This window comes from Ictidomys tridecemlineatus, chromosome 11, assembly GCF_052094955.1.
Source record: "Ictidomys tridecemlineatus isolate mIctTri1 chromosome 11, mIctTri1.hap1, whole genome shotgun sequence".
Lineage (NCBI taxonomy): Eukaryota > Metazoa > Chordata > Mammalia > Rodentia > Sciuridae > Ictidomys > Ictidomys tridecemlineatus.
Genome location: NC_135487.1, coordinates 39735886 through 39753376, shown reverse-complemented (window position 1 = coordinate 39753376; position 17491 = coordinate 39735886). Strand labels below are relative to the sequence as shown.

General features: G+C 37.6%; 1 protein-coding gene across 3 annotated transcripts in view; it reads right to left on the bottom strand.

The window, feature by feature from the left end:
- Scp2 (sterol carrier protein 2) overlaps nucleotides 1-17256 on the bottom strand; it is a 106612-nt gene extending 89356 nt beyond the window's left edge. Inside the window, exons 1-4 of one of the 3 annotated variants that reach the window (XR_013427789.1) lie at nucleotides 17078-17256; nucleotides 10175-10232; nucleotides 6168-6239; nucleotides 2254-2385 (exon numbers count right to left, since the gene is read on the bottom strand). Coding sequence is in view for 2 of the 3 variants with exons in the window: in XM_040288684.2 (XP_040144618.1) it covers nucleotides 2254-2385; nucleotides 6168-6239; nucleotides 10175-10232; nucleotides 17078-17146 (331 nt within the window). In the remaining variant the exon portion in view is untranslated. The remainder of the gene's footprint in view (nucleotides 1-2253; nucleotides 2386-6167; nucleotides 6240-10174; nucleotides 10233-17077) is intronic. The other 2 variants (XM_040288684.2, XM_005326052.5) reach the window with 2 other exon arrangements.
- Nucleotides 17257-17491: the final 235 nt, after the last annotated feature.

Sequence of the window (17491 nt, the reverse complement as noted above, 5' to 3'; positions counted from 1 at the left end):
AATTCTTACATGTTTCTAGATAAGAGAAAAAACATTCAAAAAGAAATGCTAATTCTTCTCTTGTGTCTTAATATGACAATAAAGGTTTTGATCAGTGGGCATGGTGGTGCACACTTGTAATCCCAGCTACTCAGGAGACTAAGACTGGAGGATCACAAGTTCCAAGGCAGCCTGGGCAACCTAGACTCTGCCTCAAAGTAAATGTAAGAGCTGGGGATGTAGATTGGTTGTAGAGCACTTAAAGATAAGGGTTCTATCCTAGCAAAGGAAGGAAGGAAGGAAGAAAGGAAGGAAGGAAGGAAAAAAGGAAAGAAAGAAAGAAAGAAAAAAAGAAAACTGATTAATGTGGAAATATATTTCAATGAAAAACAAATATAAAAAACTAATCCTGGCTGAGCATGATGGCACATGCCGGTAATGAGAGCAACTTGGGAGGCTGAGGCACAGGAGGATCTGGAGTTGAAAGCCAGTCTCAGCAGATTAGCAAGGCACTTAGCAACTCAGCAAGACTTTGTACCTAAATAAAATATAAAAAGGGCTGGGGACTTGGCTCAGTGGTTAAACCCCACTGGGTTCAATCCCTGATACCAAAAAAAAAAAAAAAAAAAAAACTAATCCTGAATTTTAAAGAAGTGGTCAATTAAATGAAAATTTTAACTAAAAATTCAAAAGAATCAAAATCAAAATCTCAACATAATTGTTTTTGAAGGGAGGAAACATCTAAAAACAATGTTAAAGTTCAACTAAAAAGCAAAACATGATAAAATTACCAAATATTTTCTTTAAAAAATAGAAGATAAAGCCAGACATCATATCTATAATATAATCTCAGTTACTCAAGGAGGCTGAGCCAGGAGCCCTGAAAATATGAGGCAAGCCTCCTGAGTAATGGGAATTACTAGTGTATATAACCACACCTGGCTTTGTGTATAATTTATGTGTATATATGTGTGTGTGTATCCATATATTCTCAGTTCTTGTGGATTCACATCATATTCTATATTTCCAAATATTCTAGGATCTTTTATTAAGCTCTCTATTCTGTTCCACCAATTCAATTGTTGATTACTGTTCTACTACTCAGTGTTGTAATTCTTGGAGTTTTGTATCTTACTGTCTGATAAAACTAGAGTCCCTTGTTCCACACTTCCTTGTTATTTTTCTTTCTTTTGCTTTGTATTTATTTATTTATTCATTCTTTTCTTTCTTAGCAATATTGGGACTTGAACCCAGAGCCTCACACATGCCTCTCACATGCTAAGCAAGTGCTCTGCCACTGAGCTATATCCCAAGCCCTTTTTATTTTGAGAAAGGGCCTTTTGAAGTTGTGTACAAATTTTAAAATTATTTATAGTGATGATATGCATAACAGCGAAAAAATATAGAAACAAGATAAAATATGGTATATCACACAAAGAAATATTATTTGGCCATAAAATAGCAATGAAATGGGCTGGGGTTGTGGCTCAGTGGTAGAGCACTTGCCTAGCACATGTGAGGCACTGGGTTCAATCCTCAGCACCACATAAAATAAATAAATAAATGAAATAAAAGCGCTGTGTCCATTTACAACTAAAAAAATATTTTTTAAAAAAAGGAATAAAATACTAACACATGCTGTAACATGAATTAAAACATTATACTATGTGAAAGAAACCACAAAAAGCCTTGTATTATATGATTCTGTTCATATAAATGTTCAGAATAGGTAAATCAACAGAGATTAAAGTGGATTAAGGTTTGCAAGGGGCTGATGGGAAAGGGAAATGAGGAGTAACTGCTAATAGATACAGAGTTTCTTTTTCTTTTCTTTTCTTTTCTTTTTTTTTTTTTTTTTCTGTTCTAGGGATTGAACCTAGGCCCTTGCACATACAAGACAAGCATTCTAACTTGTCCTCAGCCCTTTACATTTTTTGAGAAGGACCTCACTAAATTGCCAAGACTGGTCTCCAATTTGCGATCCTCCTCTCATCTTCTCAAGTACCTGGGATTATAGGTATGTAGCACCATGCCCATTCTCAAGGTTTCTTTTTGAGTAAGAAAAATGTTCTAAAATTAGATAGTGATGATGACTGCACAATTCTATAAATATAATGAAAAACACTGAATTGTATGTGTCAAAAGGGTGAATTATGTCTTAATAAAGATTTTTTAAAGAAATACATTATAAAGCAATGATAATATGGAGAAATGATTAACCAGGAAATAGTCCCACACTTATTCAAGTACACTAGACATATAACCTTTTCTTACCTCCCTGAATCAGTTGCCGGGCCATAAACAAAGCAGTAGAACCAGTGGAACAGTTATTGTTAACATTGATTATAGGAATTCCAGTCAATCCCAAACTATGATAGATGGCCCTCTGCCCACAGGTAGAATCACCTATATAGAAAAACAAATTAAAATTTTAATGCCTATAATACAGGAATCATGGAACTGTAATACAATATAATATTGCATTATGTTTTTTCAGTATCATGCCTTTGCCTAGCATACAACACGGGCAAGATGTATACATTATTGACATCTGTTACAGTTGAATTGTGAAGTGTTCCCCGAAAGCTCATGTGTGAGACAATGCAAGAAAGTTTAGAGTTTGAAATGATTGGGTTATGAGAGTCTTAACCTAATCCATGTGTTAAGTCACTGGATGGTAACTGTAGGCAGGTAAGGAATGGCTGGAAGCGGTGGGTCCATGGGGGCAGGCACTGGGGTATATAAAATATATACCTTGTTGAATGCAGCACTCCCCCCACTCTCTCTCTCTGTACCCCCCACCCCGCCCGCTCTGGGTGGCCATGGCCTGACCTGCTTTCCTCTGCTATAGTATTCCACCATGATGTTCTGTCTCACCTCAAGCCCCAAGGAATGGAGACATCTATGAACTGAGACTTCTGAAACCATGACTCTCAAGTAAACTTTTCTTTCTTTAATTATTCTTGTCAGGTCTTTTGGTCATAGCAGTGAAATATCTGACTAAAATAACACCTTATTTAGAAACAGTTATAGCATTAAGCATCATATACTCTTCAAAAATTAAAAAAAAACAAAACAAAAGAACATATGTACACTTTCTTTATATAATACAGAGGTGGGAAAGTAGATAATTGACACTATAGTAGTAAACAATTCAATCTGGGTAGTGGTATGGACCACTATTTCATGGATACTTGCCTATCAGATATAAATTTGCTTTTTTAGTGCTGGGGATTGAACTCAGGGCCTCACACATACTATACAAGCACTCTACCATTGAGTTATATCCCCAGTCTTCTTTATTATTTTGAGACAGGGTCTCACTAAGTTGCCCAGGCTGGACTCCAACTTACAATTCTCCTTCCTAAGTCTCTTGAATAGCTGGGATTACAGGCATGCATCTACATTCCTTGCTTGGTATGTAAATTTTTAAAACTATACCAACAGATTGAAGGCTATTATTTTTAACACTTCATACACACACTACATAACTTAAACCAAGTGTGGCAGCATATACCTCTAGTCCCAGCTACTTAGGAGTCTGAGACAAGAGGATTATATGATCCCATTAGTTCAGGACCACATCAGTTTAGGAAACCAGGTCTCAAAATAAATAAATAAATAAAGACTTCACAACTTCAAAAAGTTTGAAAGAGCCTATGTACAAGGGCATTCCAGAAAAATGTGATCCATATTGAATACACATGTGACTTCTCCCAAGTAATATCATCACCAAGGCAGAAATTCTGGAGCAGTAAGATGAGAACATTGGAAGGTAGACTCTCCAGCAAGGTTTAAGAACATCCTTTTCATATACACATTTTTTATATTGAATCAGCAAGTTTCCCTCCTAGGATTCCCTTGATATCTTGAGATCTCAAGGAAATAAATAACAGGCACAAAAATTCATCTGCAGTGATATTTCCTATAATATTTACAGTATTTTCATAACAACTAGAAATTTGAAGTAACTTTAAATGTCAAGAACAAAGTATCATTACTACCATTAAATAAACTGCAGTAGATCTCCAAGACTAGAACTCATGTAATTATTAAAAATGCTATGTGAGGGGTGGGGTTATGGCTCAATGGTAGAGTGCTTGCCTGGCATATGTGAGGCCCTGAGTTCAATCCTCAGCAAATTATTCTAATTTGTTATATATGATAGCAAAATGCATTATAATTCATATTACACATACAGAGCACAATTTTTCATATCTGTGGTTGTATATAAAGTATATTCACACCATCTGTGTCTTCATACATGTACTTAGGGTAAGATGTCCATCTTCCTCCCATGCTCTCTCTTCCTACCCCACTATGAATCAGCCTCCTTATTTCAGAGAAAACATTCAAATTCAGTTTTTTGGAATTGGCTAACTTTACTTAGCATTATATTCTCCAACTCCATCCACTCACCTGCAAATGCCATGATTTTATTCTATTTTATTGCTGAGTAATATTCCATTGCTCAACACCACATATAAATAAATAAAATAAAGGTATTGTGTCCACCTACAACTAAAAAAATACTTTTAAAAAAATGCTATTGAAATAAGGGGAAGATGCTAGCCAAAGGGCTCAAACTTTCAGTTTTAAGATAAAGAAGTTCTGGAGATTTAATGTACATCATAGTTGGCAATGGATAAGCTAATTAACTTGATTATGATAATCATTATACAACATATACATATATCAAATCATTTACACACCTTAAATATATTCAGTATTTATTTAACAATTAAATACTTTTAAAATGCTAAAAATAAAGAACATCTAAATATCCACTAAAAGTGGATGGATTAGGAGCTGGGATTGTGGCTCAGTGGTAGAATACTTTCCTAGCATGTGTGAGGCACTGGGTTCAATTTTCAGTACCCCATGTAAACAAATGAACAAAAATAAAGGCCTAACAATGTCTAATAAAATATTTTTTTTAAAAGTGGATGGATTAGCTGGGCATGGTGGTATACACCTGTCATCCCAGTGATTCAGGAGGCTGAGGCAGGAGGATCACAAGTTTGAAACCAGCCTCAGCAACTTAGCAAGCCTCAGCAACTTAGCAAAATCCTAAGAAATTGAGTGAAACCCTGTTTCAAAATAAAAACATAAAAGGGCTGGGGATATAGCTCAGTGGTAAAGCACCCCTGGGTTCAATTCCTAGCATGCCCCCCCAAAATTGGATGGATTAAATAAAATATGATACATTTATTTAATAAAACACTATAAAAAAGACTAATGAAGCTCTTTATAATATGAACTTAAACCACTAAACAAACAAAAAAAACAGGATACAAAATAATACTTATGCTACCATGTGGGTAACAAAAGTAAGGGGAAAGGGAAATTACATATGCACACACATGTTTATATATGCATGAATTATTTCTGAAAAGATACACTAGTAATTTGGAAAACTGGTTGTATGAGGAAAGAAAACTACAGGACAGGTAGACAGAGTAAAAGTGAGACTTCACACTATATAACCACTATATAATCTTTCATATTTTTTAATCAATTGAATATTTAATCCATTCCAAAAAATAATAAGTTTAACTAGAAAATGTTCATGATGGTAGAAGACTTAATGAGATGGGAAATGTTCAATGTAGTAAAATGAGAAAAGCAGATTACCAAAAAAAAAAAAGACCTTATTTTCTTTAAGAGAAATCCTATGTACATGCTATGCACACACACACACTCACTAAAGGATATAAATCAGTAAATCAGTGGAGATCAGCTTTGTATAACAGGATTAGAGGTGACTTGTTTCATCTTATGCTTTTGGAGGGGGGTTCCTTTTTTTAAACAATTAGCGTGTATCATTTTTCTAATCAGAAAAATTGTTAGACAAAAAAAGTCAATAAATACAAATTTTAAGACAACAAAGAGTAAAATTTATCTTCTGAACACTAATAGATGAAGATACCCTTACATGGTAGAATTATGGATAATTCTTCTCTTTAAAGATCAAAATGGTTTTTTTTTAAATTCATCTACAGTTTTGGCAATACAATAATGGCACCCAAAAAAATTACAGTAGGTCGACACATAAGGAAACCTATAATGATGAGAATAGGATTCTGAATTCTATATTTTGAGGCTTATAATTCACAAAAGCCTCTATCATTTATGTAGCTGCTGCCAGATCTAGGTGAGTAATTTTTAAAACGTGGTTTACCACCTACCATAAACATAGCCAACGCACGCCTGCTCCACTGCCGAGTAGGGGATCTGCGCATCAGCTAACGCCTTCTGGCCTATAAAAACAAAAGGGCTGTGTCAAAAGGTATTTGAAGTATTTGCTTTGAGTGAATAAAAATTAAGTTCAGAGTTTCCTCAGGGTAAATTTACCTCTATATAATCTATGTTCAATTCAAATAAAAATCCTTCTCAAATCATCTCAGCTCTTTCCTTTTAGAAGTAATCATGTTTCCTCGAGACTATAGCATTACCTTTCCATGTCACCTTCTTTGATACTTGACCCTTCGTGTCCTAACTACATACCTAACTATAAATATAAGGTTCTTATCTTGTTCATTTCCGTGGTTCCATCACACATGTAGAAGGCAAAGGAGACACAGTCTTACTCCTGGAGTTAAGGTTGGTGGGGGACAAATGAGGTGTTCATTCCTACAAAGCCAGTGGTCCTGTCTATAGAGCAAGAAAGGAGATTTAATGCTATCCATAGAGGGTTGAAATGACCCTGAGTAAAATTAAGTATATAAACTAGAAAAAAGACTGAAAGGTTGGGGCTAGAGGAATACTCAGTGGTAGAGTACTAGTCTCACATGCACGACACCCTGGGTTCAGTCTGCAGCACTGCAACAAGACAAAACAAAAATAAAGACTGGATATAATCCCAAAAAACCAAAGGCCGAATGTTTTCTCTGATAAGTGGATGCTAATCTGTAATGGGGGTGGGGTAGGAAAGATGGTGGAATGGGATGAACATCATTACCCTAGGTACATGTTTGATTGCATGAATGGTATAACCTTACTTGAGTACAACCAGAGAAGTCAAAAATCGTGCTCCATTTGTGTACAATAAATCGAACAGCATTCTGCTGTCGTGTATAACTGATTAGAATAAATAAATTAATTTTAAAAAAACAGAGGCTGTAGAAGTGTCAGCTAAATATTCGTCTACCATAGTGAGATACAGATATCTAACACCAACTATTAAAAAACTCCAGTAAGCATTTATATATGTAGATAAGCACCAAAAAAACTAAAGCTAAAGAGTTTTTTTTTTTTTTAAGTTTCCACTTGGAAATAGGCCTAGGAATTTTAAGCCATTCTGTACTTCATTTTAAAACCATATGATATATATTACTTTGGTTTGTTTGTTTTAATTTTTTGTAGTTGTAGATGGAAGAATGCCTTTATTTTTTTGTTTATTTTTATGCAGTGCTAAAGATCAAACCCAGCACTTCACATATGCTAGGCAAGCGCTCTGTCACTGAGCTACAGCCCCAGCCCTCGTATTTACTAATTTATTTATTTTAATTAGGTGTATATAACAGCAGAATGCATTTTGATTCATTATACACAATTGCAGCACAACTTTTCATTTCTCTGGTTGTACACAATGTAGTGTCACACCATATGTGCAGTCTACATGTACCTAGGGTAATAATGTCCATCTCATTCCACCATCTTTCTTGCCCCCATACCTGACCTCATACTTTTTTATTAATTTAAGAAGGTATATAATTGGGGCTGGGGATATGGCTCAAGCGGTAGCACGTTCGCCTGGCATGCGTGCGGCCCGGGTTCGATCCTCAGCACCACATACAAACAAAGATGTTGTGTCCGCCGAGATCTAAAAAATAAATATTAAAAATTCATTCTCTCTCTCTCTCTCTCTCTCTCTCTCTCTCTCTCTCTCTCTCTCTCACTCTTTAAAAAAAAAAAAAAAGAAAGTATATAATTGCTTATGGGATTACTTTAGTCAGAAAATAAGTTATCTTTTCCGGCTCAGAGTATAAGCAAAAAAAAAAAAAATATCTTTTTTTTTTTTTTTTAAAGAGAGAGTGAGAGAGGAGAGAGAGAAAGAGAGAGAGAGAGAATTTTTAATATTTACTTTTTAGTTCTCGGCGGACACAACATCTTTGTTGGTATGTGGTGCTGAGGATCGAACCTGGGCCGCACGCATGCCAGGCGAGCATGCCACCGCCCGAGCCACATCTCCAGCCCCAAAAAAATCTCTTATAATAATGTTAGTGAGATCATGTTTCCTGAGGGAAAGGAAGATAGAATAATGGAAGTGACAGGACACTTCTGGTTGTGCCCCTCTCCATTCCATGCATTTAGGGAAAGAACATGGTGGCAGAACCCCCCTCCTACAGCCACTTTGGAGAAGTAGAGGGTAGAATTTCTTGATCCATTACTCCATGAAACAAATCCCGCTGCCTCAGTCCATCTACAAATGAACCTATAGAGAGTAAAATGCTCTCATTTACAAGAAGGAGCTCAGGAGTTTTTCTCTCCAAATTGTGTTTAAATAAATATTCAATCAAATGTTACCAATGTGGTCTGAGGGTACTTAAGGTGAAATGTATGGGTGGAATTCTTTTTTATCCCCAGTGTTGGGGATCAAACCCAAGGCATTGTACATGCAGGGTAAGTGCTCTCACTGAGCTACATCCTCAGCCCAACACTAAGTTTAAAGTCTATTCTAAATAAAATGTTCTTATTTATTTTTCCACTATTGTTTGCAAAGGATTTATAATAACAAGAAACCTGACTTGATGAAACTCACCCTGCAGAGAAAGGCAGAAAATAGTCACAAGAAGAAAATTTATCAACATGGAGTATAAACCTTAAATGGTGTCTACCCTAAAAACCAACAGAAGTTAGTTAATTAAATATCATAAATCTTCCTTTTGGGGATGAGATGCTCTAATTTCTCATACAATATCTAAATATTGAGTTGCATACTAAGTTGTTGCAAATCTAAATATATATGTACACAGGGTACTCACAGAAACAAGCAAAAACATCTTATTGTGAAATAACCACAATAATTCTTTTTGGTTTTCCCAGCAACAAACTAATAGGAACTGGGGTCAGGGAGATTCCTAGGGCAAGGATCATGCCCAACACTGGCATTTAAGCTTAGACTACATGCTTCTTCCTTCCTCCCTCCCTCTCTTCCCTTCTTTTCATTTATTTACTTATTTAAACCATGCAAAGAAGCTCTCATGTATGTCCTCTTTAAAGAGAGAGAAAGAGGCTGGGTGCGGTGGCACATGCCTGTAATCCCAGCAGCTCTGAAGGCTAAGGCAGGAGGATCACAAGTTCAAAGATAGTCTCAGCAACTTAATGAGACCACAAGCAATTCAACTGTTTCCAAATAAAATTTTAAAATGGCAACAAAAGGACTGGGGATGTGGCTCAGGGGTTAAATGCCCCTGAGTTCAATCCTTGGTAGGAAGAGAGAGAGAGAGAGAGAGAGAGAGAGAGAGAGAGAGAGAGAGAGAGAGAGAGGAGGGAGGGAGGGAGGGAGGGAGAGAGAGAACAATCAAAGAGGAGGATCCCTGCTGGAGCTCACACCCATAATTCAGGCAGGTGCAACATGGTCCAAGTTTGAAGAATACCAAATACATTCTCCTGTGGATTCGTCTCTCTCGAGTTTCAGCTCACAAGTATTCACCCAAGTCCTTTGCTTGCTAGCACTAACACTAGAATATATAATAACAAAGTGCACTTCAGCATTTAGTCATGCAGTAGCTAGTAACAGAAAAATAATCATCAAGGTTGGCTCAGCAAACTGAAGAAAGAAAAACTACCATATAGGTACTTAAAACATTTTGAATGTGGTTATCCCTTTTCCAGAAAAGGAAGACATTAATTTTGTTACAAATCCAAAGAAGAACAGATATAAGAATCTAGTTATCCGTTTTTAATAACCCTACCTTCTTTCCCAGAGATCCATTTATCGTTCTAACAAACAGCTGGATAACACATAAAATCAGAAGCCACTATCTGTCCTGGCTCTATATCGGTTAAGAACAGCCAAGGTCCTTTTCCTTTCCTTTTCTCTTTTCGAGTGAACCACTAGGCAATGTGCCACATAATTTTTTCCCTTTCGCCTGGGTTCCTTTTGCTTGCCAGGCTGCTCCCCCTATGCAATAAAGACAGACCATACAATAAACTATGAATATTCAAAGATCTAAATTTTCTCTATTACCTGCTTCTTTTGCCAAGTCAGGGTAATCTCTTGAATTCTCAACTCCAGGCTTCACAAACTAGAATGTAGAAGAAGATAATAAATAGAAACAAGTTACAATTTGAATTTTTCACAATAGAGTATCATAGAAATTCATTGACTATTTATTCAAACAAAAATATATTATTGAGAACCTGCCATGTTCCTCAACTGTCATTATAAATAACGTACAGTTCTTGCCCTCTGGGAACTTCTAGTGTAATGTAAAATAGGCAATTACACTATAGTATCATAAGCGCAGAATGATTTGTGAGAGACATGTACCTAGCTTAAGCTACAGCAGAAAGACCATTTTTTTCTCTATAGAATAATTAAATATAACAGATAATTAATATAATAGATTCAAGCACAATGAAGAAAATAGAAAGTGATAAGGACATAAAAGTAATTTAGGATAAAATGATAATAACTAATATTTATTTGGTATTTATGTGTAATATGCATTGTGCTAAACATTTCATATGTAATAACTTGTCCAATCCTCACAATTTTGCAAATAAGAAAACAAGGACACAGAGAAATTAAGCAATTTGTGCAAAGGCACTCAGCTAATAAGTAGTGGAACTGAACCATCAGATAGTCTAAGTCTACAGCCAACTCATGAAGGACCTTATATGCCCTATTATGAGGTCCTGAAGACATGGATTTTTTAAGAGAATGGAAAATAATGATATGCCACCATCTACTAGAAGAAGAGTAAAACCCCAAAACAATGACAATATCAAATGTGGCAAGAATGTGAAGCAATAAGGACCCTCATTCATTGCTTGGTGGACCTGCAAAATGGTACAACACTTTAGAAGACAGCTTGGCAGTTTTCATAAAATGAAACAAACTCATATATGATCCAATAATCACATCTTGGCATTTACCCAAAGGAGTTGAAAAGTTATATCCACAGAAAAATGTACACATAGATGTTTAGCAGCTTTCTGCATTGTTGTCAATTATTGAAAGCAACAAAGATGTCCTTCAGTAGATGAATGGATATAGTACATCAAAACAATGGAATATTATTTGGTGATAAAAAGAAAAGAGCTATCAAGCCTAGAAAGGAATAAAGGAATGTTTAGTGTATATTAAGTGAAAGAAACCAATCTGAAAAGACTGCCTACTGTATTATTCCAAGTAAATGACATACTACAAAAAGGGTAAAATTGGGCTGGGATGTGGCTCAAGCGATAGTGCCCTCGCTTGGCATGCGTGAGGCCTAGGTTCGATCCTCAGCACCACACACAAAGATGTTGTGTCCGCCGAAAACTAAAAAATAAATATTAAAATTCTCTCTCTCTTTAAAAAAATTTTTTTAAATAAAATAAAAAGGGTAAAATTATGAAATCAATAAAAAGATCAGGGGTTGAGAAGGTAGGGAAAGATGAACGGGTAGAGCACTTTGTAGGGCAATAAAACTACTCTATAGGATGCCCTAATGATGGATATATGTCATAAATTTGTTGAAACACCAAGAGTGAGCCCTAATGTAAACCATGGTTTTGGGGTGATAATGACATGTCAATATAAGATCACAGATTGTTATAAATGTATCGCTGTGGCATGGATTGTTGATAGTGGAGGAAGCTATGTGTATTGGTTAGGAGAAACAGGATATGGGAAATCTCTGTGCTCTTTGCTCAATTTTGCTATGAACCTAAAACTGCTCTGAAAAATAAAAAAGAAAGGAATGAAAGGAGCAAGGCTAGAGGCAGTGAGACCAATTGGCATAATTCTAAATCAGTCCAAATAAGAATTAACTATGACAGTATCAAAAAGAATGGAAAAAAGTAGATGGACATGGAAACAAAAGAAATAAAATCTACTGAACTTAGTGATTGATTAGATAAGGTGAAATGATTTGCTGATCCGTGAGCATGTTAAAAGAAATGGATTCCAAACATTCTTTTGACTGCAAACCACAATAAGATACACTTTATAACACAATAAAGTATACCCATGAAACCACATGATGGAAGCAAAAATTTCATAAAATAATTATCCTTGTTATAGCATAAGTATTCTTAGATACAATATTTGGTATTTTATTTTATTTCAATGTTTCTTTTAATGCTAAAGGTCACCTTCCATATTGATTTTATTACACAAAACACTGTTTGAAATACCAGATACTTGATGGTTTGAAATGCTAGATACTTGACTTAAATGGTACACTAATTACACAGTGCCAAAATATAACCATTAAACTGAATAAAACATTGAACATGTGTTCATATCCATGAACTATTCTAATTCTTCTCCATAGTTCTTGAATTAGGGATTCCTTTTTAATTCCCTAATACAGCATTCACCAGTTACAGCCAGATCATTTATACATAGTACCTTTCATAAAAGTACTATGCTAGACCCCAACAAGCAGTATCCAGTAATAATTAAATTATCATCTATAAAGAACTGTACTTTTCAATTTCTTACTGAAATCAAGGCAACTTTTAAAAGATTAGTCAAGCAAACAAACACATACTTTTCCCTTTCAAAATTAAAAGCAAATTTAGATGGAAACTACCAAATTCCTTTAATAACTGACTAGATAAAATATGACATTTAGCAAAGATTTGCCCCTACCCTCAAATCCCTTGCAGTACTCGAAGTTGAACCCATAGGCACTCTACCACTGAGCTATATCCCTGGCCATTTTTATTTTTTGAGGCAGGATTTCACTACATTACTGAGGCTAAGTGTTGAGACTGCCTGGAATTTATGGTCCCCTCTTACCTCGGGTTCCCTAGTCCCTGATTACAAGAGTGTACCTGGCAAAACAAAAAAAACTTTCTTTTGAGGCCAGGCGAGATAGCACACACCTGTAATCCCAGTGTCTCCAGAGGCTGAGGCAGGAGGACTGCAAGTTCAAAGCCAGCCTCAGCAAAAGCGAGGTGAGACTCTGTCTCTAAATAAAATACAAAGTAGGGCTGGGGATGTGGCTCAGTGGTTGAATGATCCTGAGTTCGATCTGAGGTATCCCCCCCACCCCCACCAAAAAAAGAAAAAAACAACCTCTCTTGAACATTTCTAGCTAGAATTCTGAACCCTCATCTCAAATGAGAACACTAACATAGTTTCTAATAGTTCAAGGCCATTCCCTTAAAAGATCCTTGCCCCCATTTCCAGTGCCTGCTTTAGAAAATTCAAGGCTGCTATAAAAAAAAAAAAAAAAAAAGTATTGTGCTTCATTCAACACCTACCTAAGGTTAGACAGATTGTCTCCTCGTCTCTCAGATGAGCTAAAATCCTAACTTTAATAACTGTCAGCTAGCAGACACAGCAGGCCTAATTGAATTTATACCAAAATTTATTACTTTTCATTTCCTGTACTCTACTGAGCCCCTTCTGGCCCCCCTACCTACCCTTCATTCTTCCTTTAAATCACCCAGTTACTTCTGTACAAAATGTAGTTGAATTTAGTACAGGCTGGACTCCTTTCTCTACCAACTAGTTATTGCAGATTAAAAGCCATCCTTATAGACTGGGGCTGGGGCTCCGTGGTAGCATATTTTCCTGGCATGTGTGAGGAACTGGGTTCAATTCTCAGCATTGCATATAAATAAATAAAGTTATATTAACAACTAAAAAAAATATTTTTAAAAAAGGGGGATGGGGGGGCTGTGGTTATGGCTCAGTGGTAGAGTGCTGGCCTTACACGTGCAAGGCCCTGGGTTCGATCCTCAGCACCACATAAAAAATAATAATAAATAAATAATAAAGTTATTTAAAAAGGGGGGGGCTAGGGATGTGGCTCAATGGTTAAGCACTCCTGAGTTAAATCCAAAACTAATACATAGTATCAAAGGTCAGAAGTCAGGTTAATGGCAACACTTTGCTAGAAGGGAGTCAGTGACTCAAAGAGGGCACAAGGCCAACTTCTGGGAATTCTGTTTATATTTGTTTCTTAATTATTTTTTTTTAAAGAGAGAGTGAGAGAGGAGAGAGAGAGAGAAAGAGAGAGAGAGAGAGAGAGAGAGAGAGAGAATTTTTAATATTTATTTATTTATTTTTTAGTTCTCGGCGGACACAACATCTTTGTTGGTATGTGGTGCTGAGGATCGAACCCAGGCCGCACGCATGCCAGGCGAGCGCGCTACCGCTTGAGACACATCCCCAGCCCTCTTAATTATTTTTTAACCAAAGAAATGCAAGAAAAAAAAAGTGCCACATGACTTATTATATAATCTTCTGTTTCACTATGCCCTACAAAGTCTTACTTGCTCCTAAAACATGCATTTTAGATTTTTTTAGGTATTTTTTCTGATATAAACTGCCTTCTAAATATTCTTACAGTATTATTTCTTTGTCAATTTAAGAAGTTATATCATGGTCTCTGTTAATAGTTTGGATCTATAGTTTTGGATTTATAATGTCCCCCAAGGACTCGTGTATTGAAGGCTTGTCCCCAGTGCAGCAATGTTCAGGTGGGGATTTTAGGAAGTAATTGGATTATGAGGGTTCTGATCCCACCAATGGCTGTACCATCCATTGTTGGGTTCATAATTAAATGGACTATGAGGCCGCACAAATGGTAGGAGGTGGGGCCTAGTTAGAGAAAGTAGGTCACTGGAGGAATGCCTTTGAAGGGTATGTTTTGTCCCCAGCCCATTCCTTTCTCTCTCCTAAGGAAAGGCATAGTCACCAGGTGGTAAAAGAGGTGTTGGAATCTGATTGTTTCAAAGAACAGTTTTTCTTTTCTTCCTGCCTTACTCAGTAGTCACTATGTCCAAGCCTTAAGCCTTCTGAAGTTCTGGAGGAAGACTCAGCCAGTATTACCCCTCTTCCAGAACTTGGTTTGTGGGCTCCTCTGCTGAGTCAATGATCACTTCTCCAACAGCTTTTAGTTTTCCAAAATTTTTCTGACATTTCTCTGTTAATTTCCTCTCCTATTCACATTGCTCTTATATGTCAATAACTTTTTATTTCCTTATTGTAGTTTTAATGGAATCTAGAAAGCACCAATAGAGATAAATTCATGATTTTGGTCTGCCATGTTTAACCAAATGTCCCAAATCATCCTTATTTATTACTTGTTTATCCTTTTCTCCTCCAGATTATACATTCCTTAAGAATAGGAATCTTGTTGTTGGTGTTTTGTTTTTTCTTTTCTTTTCATTTTTGCCATCCCTAGCAAATACCACACAGTAAATGTATTAAGTATATGCTTAAATGATGAAAGCACTCTCCATATTCCCCATCTCTTCCCTCAGGATTATTAACATATCCCCCCACCTCCCAACTTGAGAAAAAATACATCTCCTACTTTTGTGAGAAACTTGATTTTCTATACAGATCATATAATCAGACATTCAACAACCAATGGAAGATACCTAAAAATGGAACACACTGTTTTACTGTTCACCTCTTCCATGAAACAACAGGATGATCTCCAAGCTTCTGCTTTATAACATAGAAGTCAACTTTTCTATTTTGATTGAACTACATGCTCTTAGCCCACTGATAAGATAATAATAAAAAGTAATGCTGCCTTCACAGGAAAAAAAAAAAAAACCTCTCTCCAGGAACTCTTTCAGTGAGTACATCCATTTAATATTGTTCAATTAACATCTATTAAGGGTCTTCAGGCACCTTCAGGGTGGGAGGGGAACAGCAGAGAATAAATAAAACATGGTACCCACCCTGCAGCAGCTTACAAGAGGAGAAAGAGAATTTTAGTACAACATAGTAAGTTGTAAGATAGAGGTAAGTACAAGGCACTGTGGGAAGGCCAGGAGGATCAGAGGTTTTCTGGGGAAGAGATCTGAACTGATCTTTAAGACCTGATGGTCCATGCCTATAATTCCAGCTACTAGGGAAGCTGAGTCACAAGGAGCACAAATTCCAAGCCAACCTGGGCAAGACCCTGTCTCAAAATAAAATATAAAGAGTTCAGTGGTAGAGCACCCCTGGGTTCAATCCCCAATACCAAAATAGAAAAGGATCCCTTCTTCTAGGCAAATGTGGTGGTACATGCCTGTCTGTAATCCCAGTAACTAAGGAGATTGAAGCAGTAGTATCCCAAGTTCGAGGTCAGCCTCAGCAACTTAGCAAGACCCAGTCTCAAAATAAGAAATAAAAAGAGCTGGGGCTGGGGAGATATAGCTCAGTTGGTAGAATGCTTGCCTCGAATGCACAAGGCCATAGGTTCAATCCCCACCACCTAAAAAAAAAAAAAAGCTCAGTGGCAAAGCAACCATGGATTCAATCCCCAGTATGGGTCAAGGGTCCGGGCTGAAGACAAATGATACAAATAATGACAAGAAAAGCTTAAAATGAAAGAAACTAATGGCAGTTTGGCATTATTGTAGCACAGAAGTGTTGAAAAGAGACACTTCTGGCCTCCTGAGGACCAGGCAGACACAAAAAGTTCAGAGAACCAGGAAACCTGCCACCCGTGCCAAGACGCTGAGGATCACTAATGTTTGCTCCCCAACTACTTTTGGAGATGGTTCTGAGATAGGGTACTACAAGTACGTGGGGGGGGGCAGAACTGGTGACATTCATGACCTGCTTCCCTTTGGGTGTGAGACAGCTGTTGCCCTGGGTACATACTTCGGGACTCCACTTATAATCAAAGGAAGTGCGAGCCCTGGGTTAACTTGGGGGCTCCTTCACAAACTGACAAGGAAGAAGAGAGAAGGAAGGAGGAAGAATAAATAATTGGCCTCAGGACCAATCCGAGGCACGACAGGAGACACCAATATCACATCCCACTCGAGCGGCCTCTCTGATGTCCCTCCCTCCAAGAAGCCGGAGCTAGGAAGGAGGGTCGTCCCCCGGGCAGGAAGGAGGGGGAAAGAACCTGGCCCCCGTTTCCCATCACCTTGGGGCTCCAGGCCTCCCGGGAACAAAGTCCGCCCCTCTGTTTACCTTGGTCATGCCAACCCCCACTACAAACACCCGGCGCTGGGGCGGAGACTTGCATGCGCGAGAAAGCATGGCTGGGCCTGCTACCGGCGGACACAAGCTCAGCAGAAGCGGGTTCCAACCAACTGAAGCCCCGGCAGCAGCAAGCGCTCTCAAGGCAGGCCGGTGGGGCGGGAGGCGGGGCCTGCCGGGCGGACTCGGCAGTGCGCACGCGCGGTGGCGCGTGCCCTGTGGGGCGTTAGGTAATCTGTCCCTACCAGGACCAAGCTCTCTATAGCCTGACACAAGTCACCTCCGACGCCCTGGGCCTGTTTAGTCTTCATCTTGAGAGAGAAGACCTGGAGTAGGGCCTGAGACGGGAGGGGTTGGCCAAAAGGGGACTCTACATGCCTGAGATTGTTCTTTTAATGAGAGTCT